This window comes from Equus przewalskii, chromosome 20 (genome assembly GCF_037783145.1).
Source record: "Equus przewalskii isolate Varuska chromosome 20, EquPr2, whole genome shotgun sequence".
In the NCBI taxonomy this organism is placed as follows: Eukaryota; Metazoa; Chordata; class Mammalia; order Perissodactyla; family Equidae; genus Equus; species Equus przewalskii.
Genome location: NC_091850.1, coordinates 5,662,903 through 5,685,238, shown reverse-complemented (window position 1 = coordinate 5,685,238; position 22,336 = coordinate 5,662,903). Strand labels below are relative to the sequence as shown.

Sequence of the window (22,336 nt, the reverse complement as noted above, 5' to 3'; positions counted from 1 at the left end):
TTAACAATCTAATACATCCACCCAACAAGGATTTTGAGTATTAAAAGATTCTAACCAGTTTTAGAAAAATCGGTACTGTCAGAATACAGCCGCACCTGATCCAAAGGGTTTTCTATGCATACACAGCTTGGCAAGACCCAGAGAAAAAGCTGTGTGATCAGAGCTAGATTGAGGAGGCTGATGGTAACGTGCTTCCTTTATTCTGTGAGGCTGTCTAAATTCTCAGAAGCTCTGACAGCTCTGGATCCCCTCCAGTGGAGGGAACAAAGGCTGGGGTTTCTTTTGAAAAATTCTTTCAGAGTGGTGAGATTGTCCGACACAGTTTCCTTAATAAAGGGCTCATTCTCCATCGGTGTGACTTTGCCCTTAATTTTTATGCTGGCAGTGCCAACACGAGCATATTTAAGCAAATCCTTTCCCCAGACAGCTGTAACAGCACCCTAACAATCTGTGCCAGCGCTCCAAGCTGGGGTGTGGAATAAATCAACTACAGGCGAAATTTCCAATTAGTTGAATCACTAAGAAATATAATTTATTAGCTTACTTTTCATTGTATTTCCAGTTCTTGTCACTTTTCAAATGCAAGATCATCTTCAAATAAAAAAAATATTAGAATGTTTCAGAATTGCTTCTTTCCTTCAAATGACACATCCTTATGGATCTAAGAGGGTTGCTTTTGTTGGAGTAAGATGGCTCTAGGACTTTGGGAAAAGGTGACCCTCTGAGAAAGAAATCAATATAACAATATAATATAATAATTGAATCAGTCTGAGAGAGAGTCTGTAAATGGTGATGGGGAAAATCTTGCATCACCCAAGCCTAAACGAGGTGATGAAGTTTTAGTTTCTAAGAGGCAGAACTGGAATGCGATGTTAGCTCAGGAAGCTGAAAGCTAAGTGTACTGGAAGCTTTGTAAAAGATTTTTAATCAAAATGAGGTAGCTTCATGGAGCCCACCCAAAGAGAAGTCAGAGAGTACGACTGAGTCCGTGCTTATCAGACAGTACCAGGGAGAAAGTTCCTGAGACGGGGGATACAAGCATTCTGCTCACTAGAGCAGTGTACTCCATTGGGTGCCTGAGATACTCCAGCGAGGTTTTCCAAAGCCAGGATGAAATCTCCCTCAAGCCTCTCTACCACCATTTACTCTGGATGTTTTCAAGGTTCATCCATGGTGTAGCCTGTATCAGAACTCCATTCCTTTTCATGGCCAAATAATATTCCATTATACGTATGTACCATATTTTGTTTATCCATCCATCTGTTGATAAACACTTGGGTTTTTTCCAGCTTTTGGTTATTGTGAATAATGCTGCTATGAACATTGGCAAACAAGTATCTGACTCCCTTCTCATGGTGGTTTTAATTTGCATTTCCCTAATAACTAAAGATACTGAGCTTCTATACAGGACTCTATTTGCCATCACACATCTTCTTTGGTAAAGTGTTCAAATGTTGTTCATTTTTAAAAACTGTGTTGTTTGCTTTTTTATTATTGTGTTGTGAGAATTCCTAATGTATTCTAAATACAAATCCTTTGTTGGATGTATATTTTGCAAATAATTTCTCCAAGGTGTGGCTTTTTACTTTCATAACAGTGCCTATCGAGGAGAAAACTTTTCAATTTTGATGAAGTCCAATTTATTTTTTTTCCTTTTTTGTGTTCTACTATTTAAGAAATCTTTTCTTTTCCTTCTAGATCTGTTTTTTTTTAATATATATAAGTTTTCTAGTTTCAGCTCTTAAATGTAGGTCTATGGTCCATTTCCAGTCACTTTTTATATGGTGGGATATCAGCATCGAGGGCCATTTTTCCTTGCACGTGGCTTTCCAATTCCTCCCTGCTTGGTGATGCTTTAGCATCACTTGTAGATTGACAGCATGGGTGGCCCTGTTGCTCTGTCCCCAGATCTGGCTCTGACTTATTCAGACCCTCAGAGGTTCTATCTGAACAGCACTTGCATTCTGTTGCTTTAATAGTCCTGAATATAGGAATTTCGTGTTGAGTTTCCTTCAACCCTCCAGAGCTTTCTCTAGGATTGAGTGTCTACTGGGTACCAGGAAGTCTATTAGATGCTGAAGTTACACAAAAATAAAAAGTGGCCCTTGCTTTCAAGAAAATAACTACATAAAAATTTGTTCCTATGTTTCATATTTTATCAACTCAATTGAGTTTACTGTATTGTAACTTTTTTTAAAAAGTCCAGCTTCTTCTTACAGAAGATTTTGAGAGCAGATGTTGAGTACAATTCAGCCGTAGCTATCACTAAGGTGGCTCCTCGATTTCCGTCTCATACTGGTTGATTTATTTAGTCTTATTTCAAAACAAAGTAGGAGGACTGAAGAGCTAAAAGAGACAAGGACGCCCAGAGCAAGGACTGTGATCAGAATAGATGACCATGATCCCACACATCCTCCAGGATAGTCAGAAAGTTGTCTCTCCTAAAACTCCAAGATGGTTAATGGTGTCTGCAAACTCAGAGACAACAGAATGAGAATTATAGTACTGTTGGCCTTCCGAATTCTCGCTCTGCTAGGAAACAATCCAGCCAATAATTTTTTTTTCATGTTCCTCTTAATATGTGTTTAACCTGGTTGACTCACAAAAGTGAAAGATTTTAAGCTAAGTAATACAAAGATTGATTTTTCCCCTTTCCAAACATTTCAGTTGTCAGGACAGGAGAGAAGGAAAAGAAAAATATTGGGCAAAATTCCATAGTGTTTTGCCCAGGGGTTGCCAGCACTGGTATCTCAGCCATTACCAACCCTCAGTCATTGAATGCCTGCAGTGTTTAGCGCTGTAGAGAACAGAAGATTCAAAAATTCATGGGCCTTTAAGATCAACAATTTGACATTCCAACAAGCTAGTTCTCTTGCTGGGTGTCCTTTTTCTTTTTTTCAGGCCCACTTAATTTTATGATGTATAGCATCATAAAACCATCAACTGATGGTCATCACACTTATTGGCTTAACCCAGGTTTCAAAAAATGTTGAATTAATTGCCAGCATTTAAAAATTGGGAAATTTCCCATAAAAATCTGGATTTCCAGCTTGTCTCTGAAAATTGAAAAGTCTGGCAAATCTGGCCTCACAATTCCTAGGTGGCTGAACAATCAGCTCCACTCTAACACCAGCTGCTCCCTGCAAGCCCAGCCATTTGAGCTCCCGTCTTTCCCCAGCTGACTTTCTTGATGGCACCTTTCCCCCTGGATCCTCCAAGACAGTGTTTCTTCAACCTGGCTTCACACTGGAATCACCAGAGGAACTTGAAAAGCTACCGATGCCTGTGTTCCAGCCCTGGAGATTTTGATCTAATCCCTCTGGGGTGCAGACCGGGAATTGGGATTTTTATAAGCTCCCCAGGCAATTCCAAATGTGTAACCCAAACTGAGGAACCCTGCCTCAGTCAGAGCGTCTCTAAGTTCAACTTGCATATCAGTCACCTGGGGATCTTGTTAATATGCAGAGTGACTCAGTGGGTCTGGGATGGGCCTGGGATTCTGCATGTGTAACAAGCTCCTAGGTGGTGCCCATGCTGTAGATCTGTGGACCTCTCTTTGAGAAGTAAGACTCTAAGGCATTTGTATTTCTTTTGTGTTTTGAATCCTAAACTACATGCTTAGGTTTCAAGTCTACCGGAAGCATATTCTAGCATTCACATTGTTGAAGTAGCTCGAGAGCGATGGTGGCAAATGAGAGTATCTTATCAGTCTTCTTGGGGGAGGGCACTCAGCTTGCTGTGGCCACTAAAAGCCTTTCAAGGTCCTTGACTCCCTCAGGTCTGACTTCCAAACCACCTTGCTTGTCACCAGTTGTACATGACACCCCTGTCTCCCTTTGGGAAATTATATATCCTCTGACATTCTGAGCTCCTTGGTGGCGGCAACAGTTTGGCTGTCACTGGTTGAACTGTGGTGGTGCGCTTATTTGAGCGTTTTATTGTGGTGGTTTTCAGTCTGTGTTCCCAGATGCCCTAGGCCTAGAGCAGGGGTTCTCAAACCCTAGCATGCATCTGACCACATGAAAGGCTGGTTTAAACAGCTTGCTGGGCTCTACCTCCAGCATTTCTGACTCAATGAGGAGAGAGAATTTGCATTTCCAACAAATTCCCAGGAGATAATGACTTGGCTGGCCCAAAGACATAGAGCTTCTCTCGGCCTCACCACGTGGTTACATTTTGGGAGTCTAGATAAGATTTTATTAAAGAAAAAGGTGTTTTTTTTTTTTTTTTTTTCCCAGTTTGAATACCACTGTTTGGTTGTGTTTTGTTTTACTTCATAGAAATTAATGGAAAATAAAAATAAATAACAATGCTAATATTAGTGATGTAGGGGCACGTATCAATTCAATACAGATGAAACAGAGACTGAAATTATTCAGTTTATGAAAAAAGAGTCCTATTGTCCTTCTGTGGGACCCTCTTTGAACTTATGCTATGTGTTGAAATACGATGGAAAAAATTAAATGAAATACAACATATACTGGAAATATGTTGCTAAAGACTATCTAAAAAAGGAAGCTCCGTTAAGAATTTCATGCTATTTTTAGGTTTGGGGGAACAGAACCTCATTGTAGCAATATATAAGTCCTTTTCCAGGAACTCATCATGTACAAAAGGAGGAGGCAGCGGGTAAGGTTTCTTCAGACCCAAGCCTAAAAGAAATACTGTGAACATCACAGCAGTTACAACTCAGCGTGCTGGACTGGATCAAAGTAATCCTACCACAGGGTGGGACACCTCCTTTCATTTACAAAACTCAGACAAACAATATATGAGGCCCTTCCTTTCACATAGCAGGTGCGAAAGATGTAGTTTGGTACACTTCATGTTCACTTTTATATAAAGTGGATTCTTAAACATGCAAGTATGTGTCTGCTTCTGTATCTCCACTTCAAGAGACACATTGGAATAAAAGAAACGCCAAGGCCTGAATAACCTAAAGTAGAACTTACTTTTCCGTTAGAATGTGTCACCTGTAAAAGTGGTTTTCTAAGGACACTCAATAAATTTCATGATGTTCTTTCCTCTACTTTCAACGCCCACAGAAATAAACCACCAAATTCAAAGTTTGACAGAAGTCTAAGCGTCTCGTTAAAAAAAAAAAAGTAATATTCTTGCAGGGAGATTGGCAGAGTGGTAAAAAGGGCGTTAGGGCAAGCAGGCTGGGCGGGTGCAGATCTCAAGTCTGCAGAGAGGGGAATCTGGGAAGAGCTTTTGAAGAAGCGGATTCTAACATGTTTTAATGGGAAAGAGCGGAACGCAAGGTGCTGGCATTCCATCTCCCCCGTCAGTGGAAGGTCTGAACCAACATCAGATTTTCCGGGAGGAACTTAATGATTATTAGTTGAAGAATCTGCATTTGAAAACTAACAAATTGACAGGACAATATAATTCACGTGAGCTTCCCCCACCGCCCCCGTGAGCAACAAGGGGGCCGCGGTCTGTCTGAGCAACCTACGTGTGCTCCCTCATGTCAGCCCTGGAAGGGATCAGCCAGCGTGCGCCCTTCTAATGAGCCTCTCTTCCCTTCTCCAGGACCCCCTGGCTCTGGGGGCGGCGGTGCCAGGCTCCCGGAGTTGGCGGCGGGCTGCGGGCGCTCGTCCCTCCGGTTCACCCTTTCACCCCTCCTTCACCCCGGGCGCCACGCGGGGTGGCTGGCTTTTTCCGCCCACTCCCAAGGCTGTGCTGGCGAGGCCGAGAATTGCAGGGCCTCTCCGCTTTGTCGACCTCTGGAATCCGAGTCCTCCCCGCCCCAGCCAGTCTGCTGGGGCGCTGGGGGCGCGAAAGAGGCTGGGGTTTGTTTCAAGACACTCGGATTAGAGACGCAGCCTCTAAGTCTGAACTTGGCCTCGACCTCCCCCAGCCCCTCCGCCTCTGGTCCCGGAGACGCCCAGTAGCCTGGCCGGCCCGGCGGGCGCAGACCCAGAGCGCTCCACCGCGGAGGGGGCGCGCGGCACGGCCTCTCCGGGCATCCCCGCGGCAGGGGGCGGAAGGCGAGCCCCGCGGCAGGAAGGGTCGGCGGGGCCGGAGCTCCGCCCCCCGGCCGCCCGGCTCGGAGGCCGGCCCGGTGAGTGGCAGCGGCGGAGGGCGCGGCGCCAGCGCCGAGGGGCGGAGGCGCGGGCGCTGGTTGGCGCGGGCCCGGGGGCGGGACGCGGGGCCGGGCCGGAGGCGGGGCCGGCGCCGGGCGCCGGAGCTGCGGGCGCACGGAGAGGAGTCGCGAGCAGCTGGAGCGGAGTTGGAGGAAGCAGCGGCCGCGGCGAGGGCGGCGGGCGAGCGGCTCGGAGACGGCGAGCTCCCTGCGGGAACAGCCGGCGGGTGGGAGCTGGCTCAGAGGCGCGTTGGAGCGGTGCGCGCGGGAGGCCGCCGCTGCAGCCCGGGCCCCGCGGAGGAAGGAAGCCGGCTGGCGGGGGAGGTAGGCGGCGGCAGCGGGTCCGGGTGTGTGTGCTCGGGCGGGGGAGGCGGTGCGTGCGCGCGCGGCGGCCGCCGCTCTCTTCCTGTCACCAGCAGCCGCTTCTCCTTCTGCAAAGCCGAGCCGGGGAAAGCGGGCCGGCCGCCGGCGTCTCCCGCCGGCCGGGCAGCCGCGGGCCTCGCTCCCCGCCAGCGTCCTGCGTGCTCCCGGCCACCTCCCGGCTCCCGTTTCCCCGGTCGTCTACCGAGCGGGTGCTGCACGCCGCCGGGCGCAATCGCCGCCGGAGTTGCAGGCGATCTCCGGCTTCCCCCAACCCTTCGTCACCGCACACTTCTGAGGGTCCCCACTGTCCTCTTGCTGCAGTTTTCTGGGGCCCTTCACCCTGACCGCTGCCTTTGCGTTAGCGGGAAGGAGCGGTGCCTTCCCCCGCGCCGTCCAGCTGCAACCGGGGTCGCCGCTCGGGCCCTTCCCCGGGGCGGGCGGGGCGGCGGTGGTCCCGGAGCTCACCCCCAGCCCCCGCCCTCTCAAGTTTGCCTCTCTCCTCTTCCGGGGTGGGGGAAGTGTGCCTCGGGGCGGCAGGTCGCTGGGGCCGTCACTCGGCGCCTGTTGTCGGCCGGGCCTGGGCAGGTTGTCGGAGACATACTTAATGGGGTCTTGAAGCCGCCCGGAAAACCAGCTTTTTGTCACGCGGGGCCAGGCTGGAGGGACTGCCCAGCAATATGGAGCCGGCTGGGGAGAGCAAGAGAGCCTGTAAGCCAAAGCTAAAATATCGTGGGGAATTGTCTGGAAACCACAGCTCCAACACTCACTTCCCAAGGGCAGAAACTGCCCCGCAGATCACAAGACAAAGAGAACAGAAACGCTCAGGCCAACCTCTTCAGGACAGAAATACACTTTGGTAGCCAGAATTCGAGCATGAAACGTAAGGGTGTGAACGGAATGGCTGTTACATGTTGAATGCAGAACATGTGTGAACCGGGTTTGGGGAAATTCTAATGCTTCTCCGGGCGCTGTTAGTGTCGGAATGGTCTCGCTTCTACCGTTAATCCCTGGCGGAGCTGTAGCGCTGTCGGTGTCTGTGTGTGCGGTTACTCTTGATTGGGGGTTTTATGACTTTGGACGCGATAGGATTTTTTTTTTTTCCTCTTTGTCAGTCAGTGCGAAGTACGAATGGATAAAGCAGTTCCGGGTTTTGAATACAGCATAGGATTGTCATTTCTGTGTGATGAGGGTCAGGTTTTAGTTGTTAGGCGGGACATTCACAAAGCTTAGTGACCCAGGCTTTATGTGGAATTGTATTTTAATATTTCATCAGCTTGCGTTGCGTTTTGGCAACTTTAAAGATGATTAGGTATTAGAAAAGGTCAGAGTTAGGTAGATAGGTTCATTTCTGAGGCAGGCTATTAGAGTAATGGATCTTCAAGGTGTAAATCACTGGAAATTTGGTCACCTCTGCTCAAGAGAAGGCCATGGATATCTTTTATCATTGAAAAAGAAAGCGATACAAGCGCCCCCCAGCTATAATTTTTTGACAGATCACGTTCTTGAAATCAACAGTTTAAAAGCAACAGATGATAGTTTTCTTAGGAGCAGAAGTTGCTTGAACTTTGGGAAGCAAGTGTGTCGGTCATTACAAAGAAAACACCCTAAGAGTGATTTTATGTGTGTTTGGGGGGGGGGGGTCCCTCTAAAGTTTGGGAAGGTGGGTTTGGTTCAGAATCAAGGTTTTAACTGGGAAGGCTGGTGGAGGAGGCCCCCGCCTTGCAGAGAGTTGAGTTATGTCACTGCTGGCTGCTTCAGTGTTTATTTGCCAGTTGCAGATTGCTCCTAGAGAGTTCCCCTTTCTCCATGGAAGTGTATAGATTTTTCTCATTGGAAGAAAGTTTTATGTATCTCATCTTGGCTTTCGAAGTCTTACGTGCATTTGCTTTTTAACTTTCATCTTGATTTGGGACCTGTTCTTGTCAGTTGCATAACAGAACTCTCTGCAGTGTACACACGACTATCTGCCGTTTTATCTGCTTGTGTAAAATGATGAGATCACTGTGTGTTTTCATATCTATGCTGCTGACAGTCACTGTGAAAAAGCATTTCACTTCCCATCGATTAATTATGTTGCCTTTCTTTAGCTATTTCTTGAAATTTAAATTTATGAAGATCAGGAAATTCTGCAGCATAAAGTTGGTTTTGGGAAACAAATGGTACAATAAGTTATAGGTAGTATATATTTTGGTTATTGACAGGGGGAATGGTAGTATGCATTTATCTTCTGGAAATGTTAACTGCACCTAAGCTGCTTTTTGAAGGGTTTTGTCGCTTAAATGTGAACCTATTCGACTTACCCAAATTTTATGTTGTTAAAACTGTTGGCCAGACCTTTAAATTCCTCCATGAATGCCATGTAATTTTTAGGTTAGTATTTTTGTTGAAACTTCCTTTTTTTCTTAGGTAGTTCAAAGGAGTATTCTAAAAAGGCACCCACTCTGAAAGATTGTTCACGTACATGCTCATTAAAACAGGAACAATTCTAGTGCAGCTTTTATTATGTTTGCATTTTGTGATTTGCAAAAGGTGTTTTATTGAATAAAGAGATGGTGAATGAGCAGATTGCAAAAAAGGATTTTATGGTCAGGTAGAATATAGAAAGCTGAGGTGATGTTTGCATTTGGGGTTTTGCTGTTAATTTCCTCACGTACACAATGAGGCACACACAGTGTGGAAGAAAATGGGAAGTACTTTTTTCGGTACATTCTCTGTTTGAGACAGGCTCTCCACAGATCTCCCTCTTTTGGACAGACACGGATTTGCCAGTGATGGCAAGAGAATGGAGCATCTTAGTGAAGCCCTCAGAAGACGAGAAACTTACTTATCAGTGGAAGGAAGGGATTATCAATTTAGTTTTTACCTAAGAAGGCATAATATAAATTACTTAACGGACTTGAATCAAAAACTTAGGTCGTAAGTAATTTTTAAAATGTTCATGTTATTTATTGCTCTTTTTCCTGTCTCCTCCACCTACACCCTAATGTGATTACTTGCCATGATTCTGCCAACACTCTTATTGGAATTACTTGCCTAAAAGAGTGGTGATTAAAGGCCATTTCATGTACATTATGCCAAATGAGCTGAAAAATAGACTATGTAATTACTCATAAACTTGTCTGTTTGGCTTGTGTTAGTGTTTTTTTTCAAAGGGTAGAATGAGTATAGTATAACCTTTACTAAAAAGAAAATCCTACTGTAAAAGCATCTTTGGAGATTGTATCCTCTCAGCATTGTTTTCTTTAAAGTAAATCAAATATGTGCCCACAGGCACTTGTAGTCAAAACAGCTTGCAGGTGAACGATCACCCCAGCAGAGAATATTGAAGTCACAGGAGTCTGGCCAAAGTGTGAGGAGACTCCACCAGCGGGTGGAGTGTGTTAATCAGCAAGGTGCCTGGCCTGGTGTCCCTTCCTCTTGCCTTCCTCGCTGGACCCCTAGTGGTCGGGACCCAGGGCTCAGCCCCAGGAGCTAAGGCTGTAACATGAGGACGCAGGTGCCTTCAGTCCTTGGAGGATTGCATTAGTGCTGTCATCTTTTCTCTTTGAGGGCAGGTAGGGAGCAGCCACCAAACCCTGTTGGGGAGGAGTCTTGTCCCCTAACTCCACCCCCTGCCTCACACCACACTCTCGCACACTCCTGGTCCCTCCCAGGTCTCCTTTACTCTCACCTCTGCAGAGCCACGCTCTACTTCAGACAGGGAGAGAGCCTGATGGGCAAAGTCCGCGTGCAGTGCAGCCTTTATCTCTCTATTTATTTACTCTGGAAAGGAGTCAAGGAGACGGCAGAGAGTTTTCTTTTGGCTAGCTTCAGGATGCATTTCGAGCAGTTTGCAGCATTTAGAGGCAAGCAATGCAAAAGAAAAATTCCTGGCAAATGTCCCTGTTTAAATATAAATTGTATAAGTGGCATTCAATATTAATAGTAATCAAAGTACTAACAACAATAATAATGATACCATAGCTACAGTTTGCTAGCTATGTAGCTTCAGGCAAATTATTTAACTCCTCTGTGCTTGTTTTCTTATCAGTAAAATGGCAATAATAATTGTACCTAGGGCACCCGTAAGGATTAAATCAGTTGATATATGTAAAACTCTAAGAGCTGTGCCTGGCTCATCGTGAGCACTGTGTCAGTGTTAATTATATTAAGCTCTAATTATCAAGCATGGAGCTAAGTGTTTTATATGTGCAGTTTCATTTGCTCTCATAATAACCCTATGAGATATAGGTTTGCTTGTTGTAGCTGTGTCACAGATGGTAGAATTGTGCCACAGAGAGGTTTAGGCAACTTGCCCAAGGTTGAAAATCTAGACACTGATGGGGACAGCCGCCTGAGTCTGAAGCTCAGTGCTTTTACCAACCTTCTTGTTCAGAATTTTACACAATAGCATTGTTTTTTTTCAGAGACTTTAGATCATCTGCTTCAGGGCCCCTGTGCTGTGATGATGGAGAGAACTGGAATGGTCAACCCCATGGCCTTTTCTGGGTGATAGGATCTGTTTCTTAGGCCCTGGAAGCCACAGCATGAGGACCCACGTCGTCCTTTCTCCCGCCTCCCAGTGATGACCACTGAGCCACAAGCTGCCTCCAGCTGGGCCTGGGTCTGTCTCTCCTCTGCCCCTCCTGCAGAGCTGGGGTGCCATCCCATCTCTGCTTTCTGGAGAGCCCTGCCTCCTTGTTGTTTCACCTGGGCTTGTCATGTCTCCTCTGTACCCCATAGCCCTGAAAGGGCTATGGGCAGGAATTGTGGCCTAGACACCCAGCTTCTCCGCAGTCCTGACCCAGCCGTGAGTGTGGCAGCTGGCAGCGCATTCTGGTTACTTGGTCAGTTTAAAAATGAATGGAGAGGGGCTGGCCCTGTGGCCGAGTGGTTAAAGTTCCGCACACACCACTTCAGTGGGCCAGGTTTACCAGTTTGGATCCCGGGCATGGATCTACACCACTTGTCAAGCCATGCTGTGGCAGCAGCCCACGTACAGAAATGGAGGAAGATTGGCACAGATGTTAGCTCAGGGCTAATCTTCCTCAGAAAGGAAAAAAAAAGGGAGATATTTGAATGTCTGTGACTTTGGGCTTAATCTGAGCCCATCATTTTTATTTTAATTGTGATAAAATTCATATACCATAAAATTTACCCTGAGCTCATCATTTTAAATTGAAATCCATTATTTTACTGGGAAATTTGTTCAGTTTGATTTTCATCATTTCCAGGACACCATATTTGGAAGGTGAAAAGATCTTTACATAATGGTTTTTTGTTTTTAAAGACTTTATGAATTTAGGTGGGGAGCATGCCCTAGACTCAGAGCTGGCACACTGAGGATGGAGAGCTGGCATGTAGGGAGGCGTGTCTGGGAGCCCAGGAACCCTCCATAGCCTTTGCAGCTGGATTGAAGATCCATTTTGTGCTGGGACCCAGTGCCAAACTCCTGATTTCATCACAGGATAAAATCATGTGATTAGGATATATTCTTGATTTATTTAAAGTGATTTAAAAATATCCTTCATTACTGCCTCCACACTAAGTTTGTAAATCCTTGTCCTTTGTAAAAGGGGAATGAGTAAGTCAACAAAGTCAGAGGGCTTTTCAAAGAGTTTTGTTTGGTTCTTTGCCAGAATGCCTGTGGGTTAGAGGGTTAAATTGAAAATTTACTTTTGAGCAGTTGTACATTGAGAAGTTATGGATTGCTACTTGTCTGGCATCAGAAGCAATTTTATTTTGAGGAACAGAAGGAGAATTCTGCAGTATCTTAGCAGAGAGAGAAAATATACTGCAATTAATGGTATTGCAGGTCGTCTTTAAAAGGATTGAAAGACTGGAGCAAAATAATTCTTAAGGAAATGTTGAACTGTTGCATTTATGTAAGAGTAAGTTAATTTGTTGTTTGTTCATAGGACTCTTTTATACCTTTTGTTACAGTAACTTATATATGCACCAGCTTGGTTCTATATCATAAAACTGCCTTGGTTATTTGAAAACATGAAATTATGCACATTTATTGTTTTCAAGTAAAACCTTTACTGTGTGAATAGTTATTTTCGAGCTGGGTGGAAGTAGTTCAGTGACAGGTGTGTGTAGCCCAAGAGATTGGAGGTGCCATCTTGGGAATCTGGGCAACATGTATCCTGTTGATTGAGATAGTGTGGGCTCCAGATTGCTGTCAGGAGGGTTACACAGCACGACCAGGGCCTCAGGCTGCTGAGCTTTCTGCAGTCCTGGGGAGAATTTGAAGTGAGAGAAAAGAGAACTTGCCAGTCCTTTAGTGATGACAGCCCTTGTGCCTGTGGCTTGTGCTTCATGTATCCCTCTAAGGAGGAGCTGAGCTGTTAGAAGCTGGGCAGGGAGGGGCCTGGGATAGCAGCAGGGGCCATAGATGCCAAGAGGGATACAGGTGGCAGAAGCTAAAGCTCGGAGAGCAGAAATGGGCAGGATTCCAGAAGTGGGCAACCTTCCAGAAGTGATGTGCCCGGTATTCTTTCATTCACTAGTTTCTGGACTTCTTTAGCAAGGATGCATTTTAATGAAGTCTCTTTGGAAGGAAATTTGCGTGGTCCAAGATGCTGCTGGGTCTTGGACTTGACGGAACTGCTGCTGAGTTACAGTGGCTTCTTTTTGTGCAGGTGTGTTTGTGAAAGAGCCATGACCACTAGCAGTAAGGCTGCTGTTGCAGAGAGTAAAAAGCAGACATTCAAGGTTAATCTGAGAAGTCAGAGTGTGCAGGCGAGGAGTGTGCCTCGTTGATCCCCTGGGCATTGAAGCCAGTTGCGTTTGGGAAGTAGGTTCTAGTGGTGGTAAAGTGGAGGCTCTGGAGCCCGACTACCTGGATCTGAGTTCTGGTTCCACCTCTCAATTGCTGTGTTACTGTGCTCAAGATACTAAACTCTGCACTTCAGTTTTCTCCTATGTAAAGTGAGAATATTGATGGTACCTGCCTCATGGTTATCTTGAGTATTGAACGTGTTGATGCACATATAGCTCCCAGTAAATATTAGATGATGATGATTGAGTGAGTTAATACACGTATAACTTCCAGTAAGTGTTAGATAATGACCATGATGACCATGACGGCAATGACAGTCATTAAAATGAGCATGGCGGTCAGGAGAAAGTGTGCAGGCTGCAGTAGGGTAGAGGTGCCTGCCTCCTCTCCCTAGCCAAGGCTTGTCTGTACCTCGCCACCCAAATGACTAGTCAGCTTGCCCTCTTACAACATTGCTCTCCAACCACCTAAGTGGCACTGAGTCATGACTGACTTTGAATTGTTTTGATTCATCTTCCTGGCCTTGATTGTGGAGTCCCAGAAGACAGGAATGATGTGTTCTAATTACAATCCTAGAGTCATAGAAGATCTGGGGTTCTTTTTATCCAACGAGGACCCAGAGTTCTGCACAGGATTCTTTTTTTTTGCTGAGGAAGATCAGCCCTGAGCTAACATCTGTTGCCAATCTTGCACTTTTTTTGCTTGAGGAAAATTAGCCCTGAGTTAACATCTGTGCCAGTCTTTCACCACTTTATATGTGGATTGCAGCCACAGCATGGCTGACAAGTGGTGTAGGGCCGTGCCTGGGATCCAGACCTGCGAACCCTGGCCACCAAAGTGGAGTACACTGAACTTAACCACTCTGCCATGGGGCCGGGCCCTGCACAGGATTCTTTTTACACAGAAAGGAAGGTTCTTAGAAGTGGCAGTGGAGGGGGAGTTTGTGGAGCCATACGGGTCTCTGGCACATGTGGCAGAGATTGCTCCTCTGGAGTCTGGTTGTTAATCATCAGGTTCCTTGGGGTTCTTTTTCTCTTTGCACAGATTGAACCTCAGGCTGACCTAAGCCCCGTTTTCAGGTTTGTAAGACTTTGACCAGACGTGGAGCCTTTTCTTACTACAGTGTCCCCTGGCGAGAAACACGCATAGCTGCATAGGTGTGCGGTGAGCAGCGGCTTGGTGGTGGCTGAGGGCTGTGTAAGCGAGAGAGAGAGAGAAATCATTGTATTCCCCATTCTGTCAGGAATCTCACCAAACTGGCCCATTGGGCTCTGGAAATAGAGGAAACCATAGGCAGCAGCTGGCAGAAAGGTCTACCCAGCCTGCTGGTTCAGGAGTTTTCTTCCAAAAAGGCATGCATTGCCAGGAAAAGCTAACGAACATTTCAAGGCAGATTTGGAGGAAGTAAATTATTCTTAGGCATATTGCCTGGTTTCCAGGCATTTAGGGATATGTAAATTTTCACGTTCTTTAGAGTTCTGTCTCTCATTTGTACAGAGTGCATTAGTACTAAAAGTGAGATTTGCTGCTTCTACATTTTTGTGTGAATTTATGCAGTGACTATTTAATTTCATTCTGGAGCCATCAAGAGGAGAGGCTGTCTTCAAACATAATATAGTTTATTTTTCTCGTACATTCTGCTGGTTGCTTTAATTTTTTTTCTGACAACTGAAATACGAAGTGGAATATTATCTCAAATTAACATTCTTGCTTACACAAAGGTTTCCAGTGTTTGTTTTTGCTTCTTTTAATATGGAGCTCTCCTAAGAGTGTTATTGTATTCCAGCTAAGAGGCTTTCCCCAGGTACGGTGGAATACTTTACACTTCTGAATGCCAGCATAACAATTAATCTGTGATTAGATTTTGCTTCTTAAAATGCCTACACTGAAGAGTGCCTATAATTTTAAACTTCTAAATGTTCTGCTCTTGAAAACTTAGAAAGTCTCTCTTTGATATAGCACACTGAAATTGTGTGCCTATTGTTTTTATTGCTTTATCGTTCTGCCAGCTTAACTGAAATTCACCTTTAGGTTGCTTTTACCCTTTACAATAAAGGTAATGCTGAGGAATGAAGGCAGTGCAGAGTGTGCACGTGTGCACGCTGTTCTATTGGCCATCCACGCTCTGACTTTGTAGCTCTGCCTCTCCACTATGTTAAAAAAAGAATAAGAAAAAACTTTCGTTTCCCATTTCCCCCTCCACTAAACTGTCTTTAAAGAGTAACCTGCAACAACCATCTCTGCTTCCTCTTCAGTTCCTTAACTCCTTACATTCTAATTACCATCCTCAGTACTGCTAGCCATAGTCTGCTTTCTCAAAAGTCCGTGACGATTCCACGATGCACAGAGCCCAAAATATGTTAGCCTTGCCTCAGTTTCCCCCTTCTGGAGGCCTCTGCAGGATTTAGTCTTAGGGATCCCCTTTTCATACTTGAACTCTCCTATCCCTTGTTTCTGGAACATTGCATTGTCTCCAAACCTCGACGTTCCCTTTTCAGTCGCATTTACTGAGCCTCAGCATTTGGTCCTTGGATCATTTTTTAACTTTTAATATTTTTCCCTGTGACTTCCTCCATTCCACTGTGTTCATCCTTGCCTCATTTGCAGCTGATTATGGAATCTCCAGTGTGTCCCTCTCTTGAACCACAGACCAGCTTTTCAGCTTTTCAGCCACCCAACAGCACACTTGCATTTGTATGCCCAGCAGCCCCTTCAGCCCATCAGGCCTCCGGTTTCCCTTTGCCTGATGCTGGAGCTCAATTCTTCCCATTAACTCAGGATCATGCACCTTTGGTCCTTTCTGTCGTGACCCATATGCAAGTATTGCCACATCCTCTACAGTGTCTCTTACTTCACTCCTCCCCTTTCCATACCCTCTGCTGCCACCTTGGCTCATGCCCTCATGGGTGCTTGCCCAGACCGATGCAATACACCTTACATAGCTTTCCTCACCTCTTCTGTCCCTACGCCAGTCCCTCCTACACACCCTGATTAGACAGAGATCCCTCAAGTGCAACTCTGATCCTGTTGCTCCCCTTTCTCCAAGACTTTTCAACTGTAGACTGCGTTACTCACAAACTCAGCACAGGCATGCATGATGTCCTATGACCCCTGTCTATCTAACTCAGTCTACTGCTCCCTCTATGGCTCCAGATGGTTTGGACTTGCTGTTCTAACTCTCCCCATATTATGACATTGTTACATCTGTACCTAAGATCATGCCACACATTCCATTCTATCTTCAGATTCCCGCATTTAGATGTGGTCTGTCCCTCCTTTGAATCCCCTAGCATTTAGTCTCTGCCCCTCTTATGGCATTTACCTGGTGTAATGGGTCATTGTTTACCAGACGTGCCACATGCCCATACCCCTTAGATCCGTGCCTAGTGTTCTTAGAAGGCCAGGTCTGTCTTACTAATCTTTGTTGTGTAGACCCTGTAGGGCTGTGGCGCTCTGCCCTGTGTATATCTGCAAAATCGATTAAGTACTTGTTGAATGAAGTAGAAATTCAGATTCACACAGATGGAGAAGTGTGATGTTCATTCATAAGTCTTGTGTTTCCTTTGCTAGGTGCAGCTCGCCAGTGGAGTGCAACAGCAAAATCAGGCGACAGATGGACAGTGTGACAGGAGTGTCGGAGAGGATTGGGCCTCGCTGTGAGAGTCAGCCTGGAGTCAAAGTGTTGGCAAGTTGCTGAAGAGGAAGCTAGTGGGAGGACTGTGGCCCACAGAGGAAGTGGAGCCCTGACTTCAGTCACAATTGATGGAGGACAGATGGACAGCAGGATGGCCAATCACCTCTCCTCTTAAACCTTTGGAGAGTTGTCCTTTGTCCTCTGCTGGACACATATTGGGAATCTTAACACACTCTCTGACTTCACTTTCCATAGAAACGTAGAATTAGGCTGCAGTGTGTGACCAGACTCGTCTGTTGCATGGTCACAGGTTTGCAGACATGAGTGCAGAGGGGTACCAGTACAGAGCGCTCTATGATTATAAAAAGGAACGAGAAGAAGATATTGACTTGCACTTGGGTGACATATTGACTGTGAATAAAGGGTCCTTGGTAGCTCTTGGATTCTGTGACGGACAGGAAGCCAGGCCTGAAGAGATTGGCTGGTTAAACGGCTATAATGAAACGACGGGGGAGAGGGGGGACTTTCCGGGAACTTACGTAGAATATATTGGAAGGAAAAAAATCTCGCCCCCGACACCAAAGCCCCGGCCACCTCGACCCCTTCCCGTCGCACCAGGTTCTTCAAAAACTGAAGCAGACAGTGAGCAACAAGGTCAGTATTGACGAGTGATTGCTTGATGACTCCTTTTCTTTTTGAAAGGAAAAGTCTTAGATTTAGGTTGGGCTGTAATGCTTGGGCAGAAGTCATTTGGGAAACTTTACTTGAATTTACATGTGGTGCATAAAAGCTTAGTCATTACAAGGCTAGAAATTTGTGTTTGTAGAGTGGGGAGTTGTTAGAAAAATAGGGAGATGGTGTCTGAGAACCTGTATAGTGAATGTCCTTAAACACTGTTATCATAGTTGCCACTGAATTAAATGTCTATTGCATTCTTATTGTTGTGATTGGTATTAATATCTGAAGAATCATTTTGAGAGAGTGGAAGGTAAGTCTAATATGAATATATTCAACAGTAATATGATTTGCATGGGGACATATAGAAAGTAATAGCATGACGACAGAACTTGGCAGAGAAGAAGCCCTTGTTTTTGTAACCTGGTGTCTACCTCTGGCTTCCTCTCCAGGAACACTAGGGCTGAAGCTGAAGTTAATCCTGTAGTTAGCAGAGATATACAGGGTGGTGTTGTCCTTCATGAGCAATGTCATTTGTGGCATTAATGCCTGTAGTGTGCTTGGCCTTCAGGAGAAAACAAGATCTCTGAATACTTTTCTTCATTGGAAAGCACCTTGATTCACAGAGCACTCATTGTTTGTTGGAGATAGTCCATACTCAAGCTTTGTGCACAGCCATTCGTTTGACATTTTTCTTCTATGCAGTTTCAGAGACAAGCCTTTTGCTCAGCTTCGCTGTTATCAACTTTGTCAAACAATTCGTTTCATCACTAGTAAATCACAAGCATATTTTTCCTTGTGTAATCTTTTTTTCTCAAACACTGAGAAAGCTATGTTTGAAGTCAGTGGACCCGACTGCAGTGGTTGCATGTTGAGCAGCACTGACTGAAGCATCCCCAGGTACTTCTGGAAGAGGTTCTCATGTGATTATGCCTTCTTTAACGTTGGCTGATTCTAGCACAAATGAATGAGATAGAGAAGCAGAATGCAAGGGGAAATAGCTGCCTTTTGGCATTGGGTCATAAAAGGATTGGGAATATTTTGTGAAAGTCAAAGAATTTACCAAGGATATCCGAGGGGAAGGCTTTTCCTTCCCCCATCTGACCCAAAACGGATACTTGTTTCATAAACATTGTACTGTACTTTATAAATAATATCCGAATAATATCTTTTACTCTGCAGTTCAAAAGCGAAAGTTAATTTTTCTTTGCAAGTGAATCAGAAAACCTTGACTATGCACATATAGATTTAATTTTGTCAGCCCTTACGTTTCTTGCATATTTTCACTTAGCAGATTGAAGGTATATATATATATGTAATTGTTCTTTTCCCAACAAACTACGTATTTTTAATTTGACTTTTTATTTTTTAAGTTGGAAACACTTTCTTAAGTAGGCTAATTCAAAAGGAAAAATGATTTAATTTGTCCCAGAATACAAAAGATTAAAGAATCCTAAAAATATCTGAATTTGATTAAGAAGATTGTTTAAAAGGTGAAAAGAGGGTACTTTGTCAACATTAGTGACAAAAAGATTTTGTAAAAATAATTTCTAAACAAAATTGCATTTGATAACCGCTGTCAAGTGTAACTTCATTTGGATACAGAAAAGCAAGTCTTTCCTTATAAGAAAAATGGTTTTCTCTCTTTAGGTCCTAAACTATTTTATAGTGCTTTCTTCCTCATGTAGTGTGGTGACAATTGAGATTTTTACCAGCTTTTTCATTTTTCTTTTTAATACATGGAAAGGTAGAGTAAAATGAAAATTTTTAACAGAATTCAAGAAAGAGACCCATGATAATGTGCATGAAACTATTAGAAAGAGCAGGTCTGAATATAAATGAGAAATTAGGGTAATTGAAAGGTTGAAAAGGCAGTGTGAGGGCTTGGGTGGGAATATAGCACTCATCATGAGATTTTCTAGAAACATTAGTGTTGTATTGTTTAAATGATTCCTATGGAAGGAGAATTCAGTAGCTTCTAGTGGTTGTATGTCAGATTGATATGGAAAGTAGTTGTAAGGATAAATTTATATGTTGGAACCCATGGGATTCTGCTTTCTTTTGCCTAAGTGTGTATTTATTTGAAAAGCTTTTACAGTGACAGATTGTGTGCAGTTGAGAAAGGATGGTTCTTTTTTCTTACTGTAACTGAATTCTGTAGCCCCTTGTTTGTTTTACTCCTCCCACCTGACTTAGCCTGTTTTTTGTGCTTGACTGTCTTTATTTTATTTAGAAGGTTACCCCTGAGGTCTGAGGCCCAAATGCAGGTCTCTTTTGTTGAGACAGTGTCGTGTGGACATTGGCTCATCCCTGTAACGGCCGTGGGGTGAACAGAGGGTGCTCAGACTGCCTGCCGGCCGAGCACGTCTAAGCCTGTGCTCCCTGGATCCTGCTCTCACCATCTTCTCTCTGTTTAAAAGAAAGTTGTCATTAGACTCTGGCCCATAGTGGACTCTGTATGTGGATCTTCCTTATATATTAGAACCTGCTTTTCTACTTTCCTTGTATGTTCCTGGAAATAAAGCTGTGAAGTTTAACTTTTAGGGGCAAAGAGAGTCAAAAACCCATTTGAAAATCTGATACACAGCTCCTCTCACGAAAATGTACTTTCTGCCAATACATTTTGCACAGGGTTTTCTTAGGAAGCCCTAGCCTATAGATTGAATTGGATTTGTTTATTGGACAATCTTGTATTTATTGGAATTGAAGTCACTCAGTAAACATGAACTGCATCCTTATTTTCTGCCAGGAAGCCGGGATGAAAGATGAAATCCAGGCTTGAGAGAGCATGCCTCCTGATGGCCTCTCCCACCCCTCCCCCCTCATGGCTGTCCTTCGTCCCCTCCCTCCCACAGCTCTTCCTCAGACATCCCTTTGGCTGACCCACTCTCACCTCTTTGCTCAGATCTTTCTTCTCATGGAGCCTCGCTCTGCTCACTTTATTTCATGTGGCAACCGGTCCTTCTGTTTATGCAAAGCATTTTTTATCTAAGGTACTTCAGAATTTACTCACCACCTTGATTGTTTATGGTCTGTTCCCTCTGGTCGATTGTAAGCTCCGTGAGGCCGGGGATCTTGGTTGTCCCCCAATTATCCTGAGCCTCTAGAACAATGCAGTAGGTTCTCAGCAAGTGGGTGGGTGCTTGTCGTTGAAGCTCATCATCTAGCTATTTCACATCCTGTGTGACTTTTGAAAGTAGCCACGTGCTTTGTATGTCAAGTGGAGGCACACAAGGCTATCACAGCCCTTCCTGTTTTTGGAAATCATGGTTTGTTATTCGCATCATTCACATCTGAAGAATCTTGCAGCCTTGGCCTTGACCGTTGCATGCTACGTCTCCAAAACTGTTGTTTTCTACACCAATGCTTAGGACAGGTAGTTCTGCTGGTGGGAAAGTGTGTTAAGCTGATAGTGTATTCAGTCAGCCACTTAAGCAAAGCAAGTAGCCGATGTGTCAAGATCAGCACGTGTCCTTGCGTGCACGTTTAATGCCCTCTCCCCTCCTTTTATCTCCTTCCCTTTGCATGGGGGCTAAAATTGCCAGTATGAATGCCGCACTTCATTTTCCCACAACCCAGTAAAGCCCCGTTTTACCCTCTTTGGAGAGTGCCTCCTCCATGTGCTGTGCGGGTGAAGGTGTGATGGGTGTGCAGAATGGGTGTTACAGGCTCCTTAGGAGAGGCGAGCTCCTCTCAGGACAGGAGTGGAAAGGCGATACTCAGTCTGTCGCAGGCTGTTCCCACACTGGCATTCCATGCCCGTAGACACCATGTTCCCCTTGTACACAAGGAAATGAGTTGATGGAGGGGGAGGTTTAGTGATCAGGGAATGAAACTGTATTCCTTTCTGTCGTAGGTAAGTTTCCCAGCGGGGCTATTTCTCAAGACACTATTTTGAGATGCCTTAATTAAAGTCATGCTCATGCACAATATTCAGACAAGTGAGATTCTGTGACCCTGTTAGTTTGTACAGAATGTTGAGATCTGCTCACTTGAGAGATCGCTATTGATCTGAGTTCATATCCATCTCCATTCCCCCGTCCACACACTCCCACTTTGAACTCTAAGGGCGGGTCCCAGGTCCCAGCTGGTTCCACGAATAAAACATGAAGCACACATTTGGTGTGGCCTATTTTAAATTTTGGTGAAAGTTCTTTTTAAACAGAAAAAGAAAAAAGCCTGCAATGTGAGTTTGCTTTCGTAGTTTCCCCAGCCATGTTATTTTTACGTTTTTCACACTCAGCATTTGAATGTCCCTCCACCGTTGTCGCTCCCTATCTAGAAAGCAGGGCTGTCCTAAATCACATCAGTTGACTACACTGCGTGGAGGTCACAGAAGATAGTGACCTGATCCCAAATCACACACCTTTGGTGAGTATCGCTGTTACTCACAGAAATAGTACCTGTGAAAGTAATATGTTTTGCTTCACAAATTTCTGCCATTATGGATTCTGTTTTAGTTCAGACTTTGCCTTGTCATAACCTCTGTCACCTTTTCTCCTACTCATGTGAGACTTTGCTGTGAAATTGGAGGATTGTCTTGTTAAACTCCCCTGCATGCTGGGGTAAGATGTCCGACTTTTGGTGCTGACTGCCCGTTCTGCATTGACCACTCTGCTTCTGTGAGAAAGCAGGGCTACTGACAGGATATTTGACGAGATAAGAGTTTTTGAGCTCTGTCTCCAACTTCTGACCAGCCAGAAAAATTAATCAGAATGCTAGAGATTTTTACCTAGGTGTAAAAATTTACGTGTTTGCCCTTTGTGATTTAGGACAAAATGGAATACATTTCTGAAGATGTAATCAATAGGAC

The 22,336-nt window shown here is 44.8% G+C and overlaps 1 protein-coding gene across 3 annotated transcripts in view; it reads left to right on the top strand.

Moving 5' to 3' along the window:
- The first annotated feature begins 6,153 nt into the window (after positions 1 to 6,153).
- Positions 6,154 to 22,336, top strand: part of PIK3R1 (phosphoinositide-3-kinase regulatory subunit 1) — an 83,527-nt gene continuing 67,344 nt past the window's right edge. Inside the window, exons 1-2 of one of the 3 annotated variants that reach the window (XM_070586841.1) lie at positions 6,154 to 6,412; positions 16,785 to 17,502. In XM_070586841.1, the coding sequence (XP_070442942.1) occupies positions 17,169 to 17,502 (334 nt within the window). In that variant the 5' untranslated portion in view covers positions 6,154 to 6,412; positions 16,785 to 17,168. The other 2 variants (XM_070586843.1, XM_070586842.1) reach the window with 2 other exon arrangements.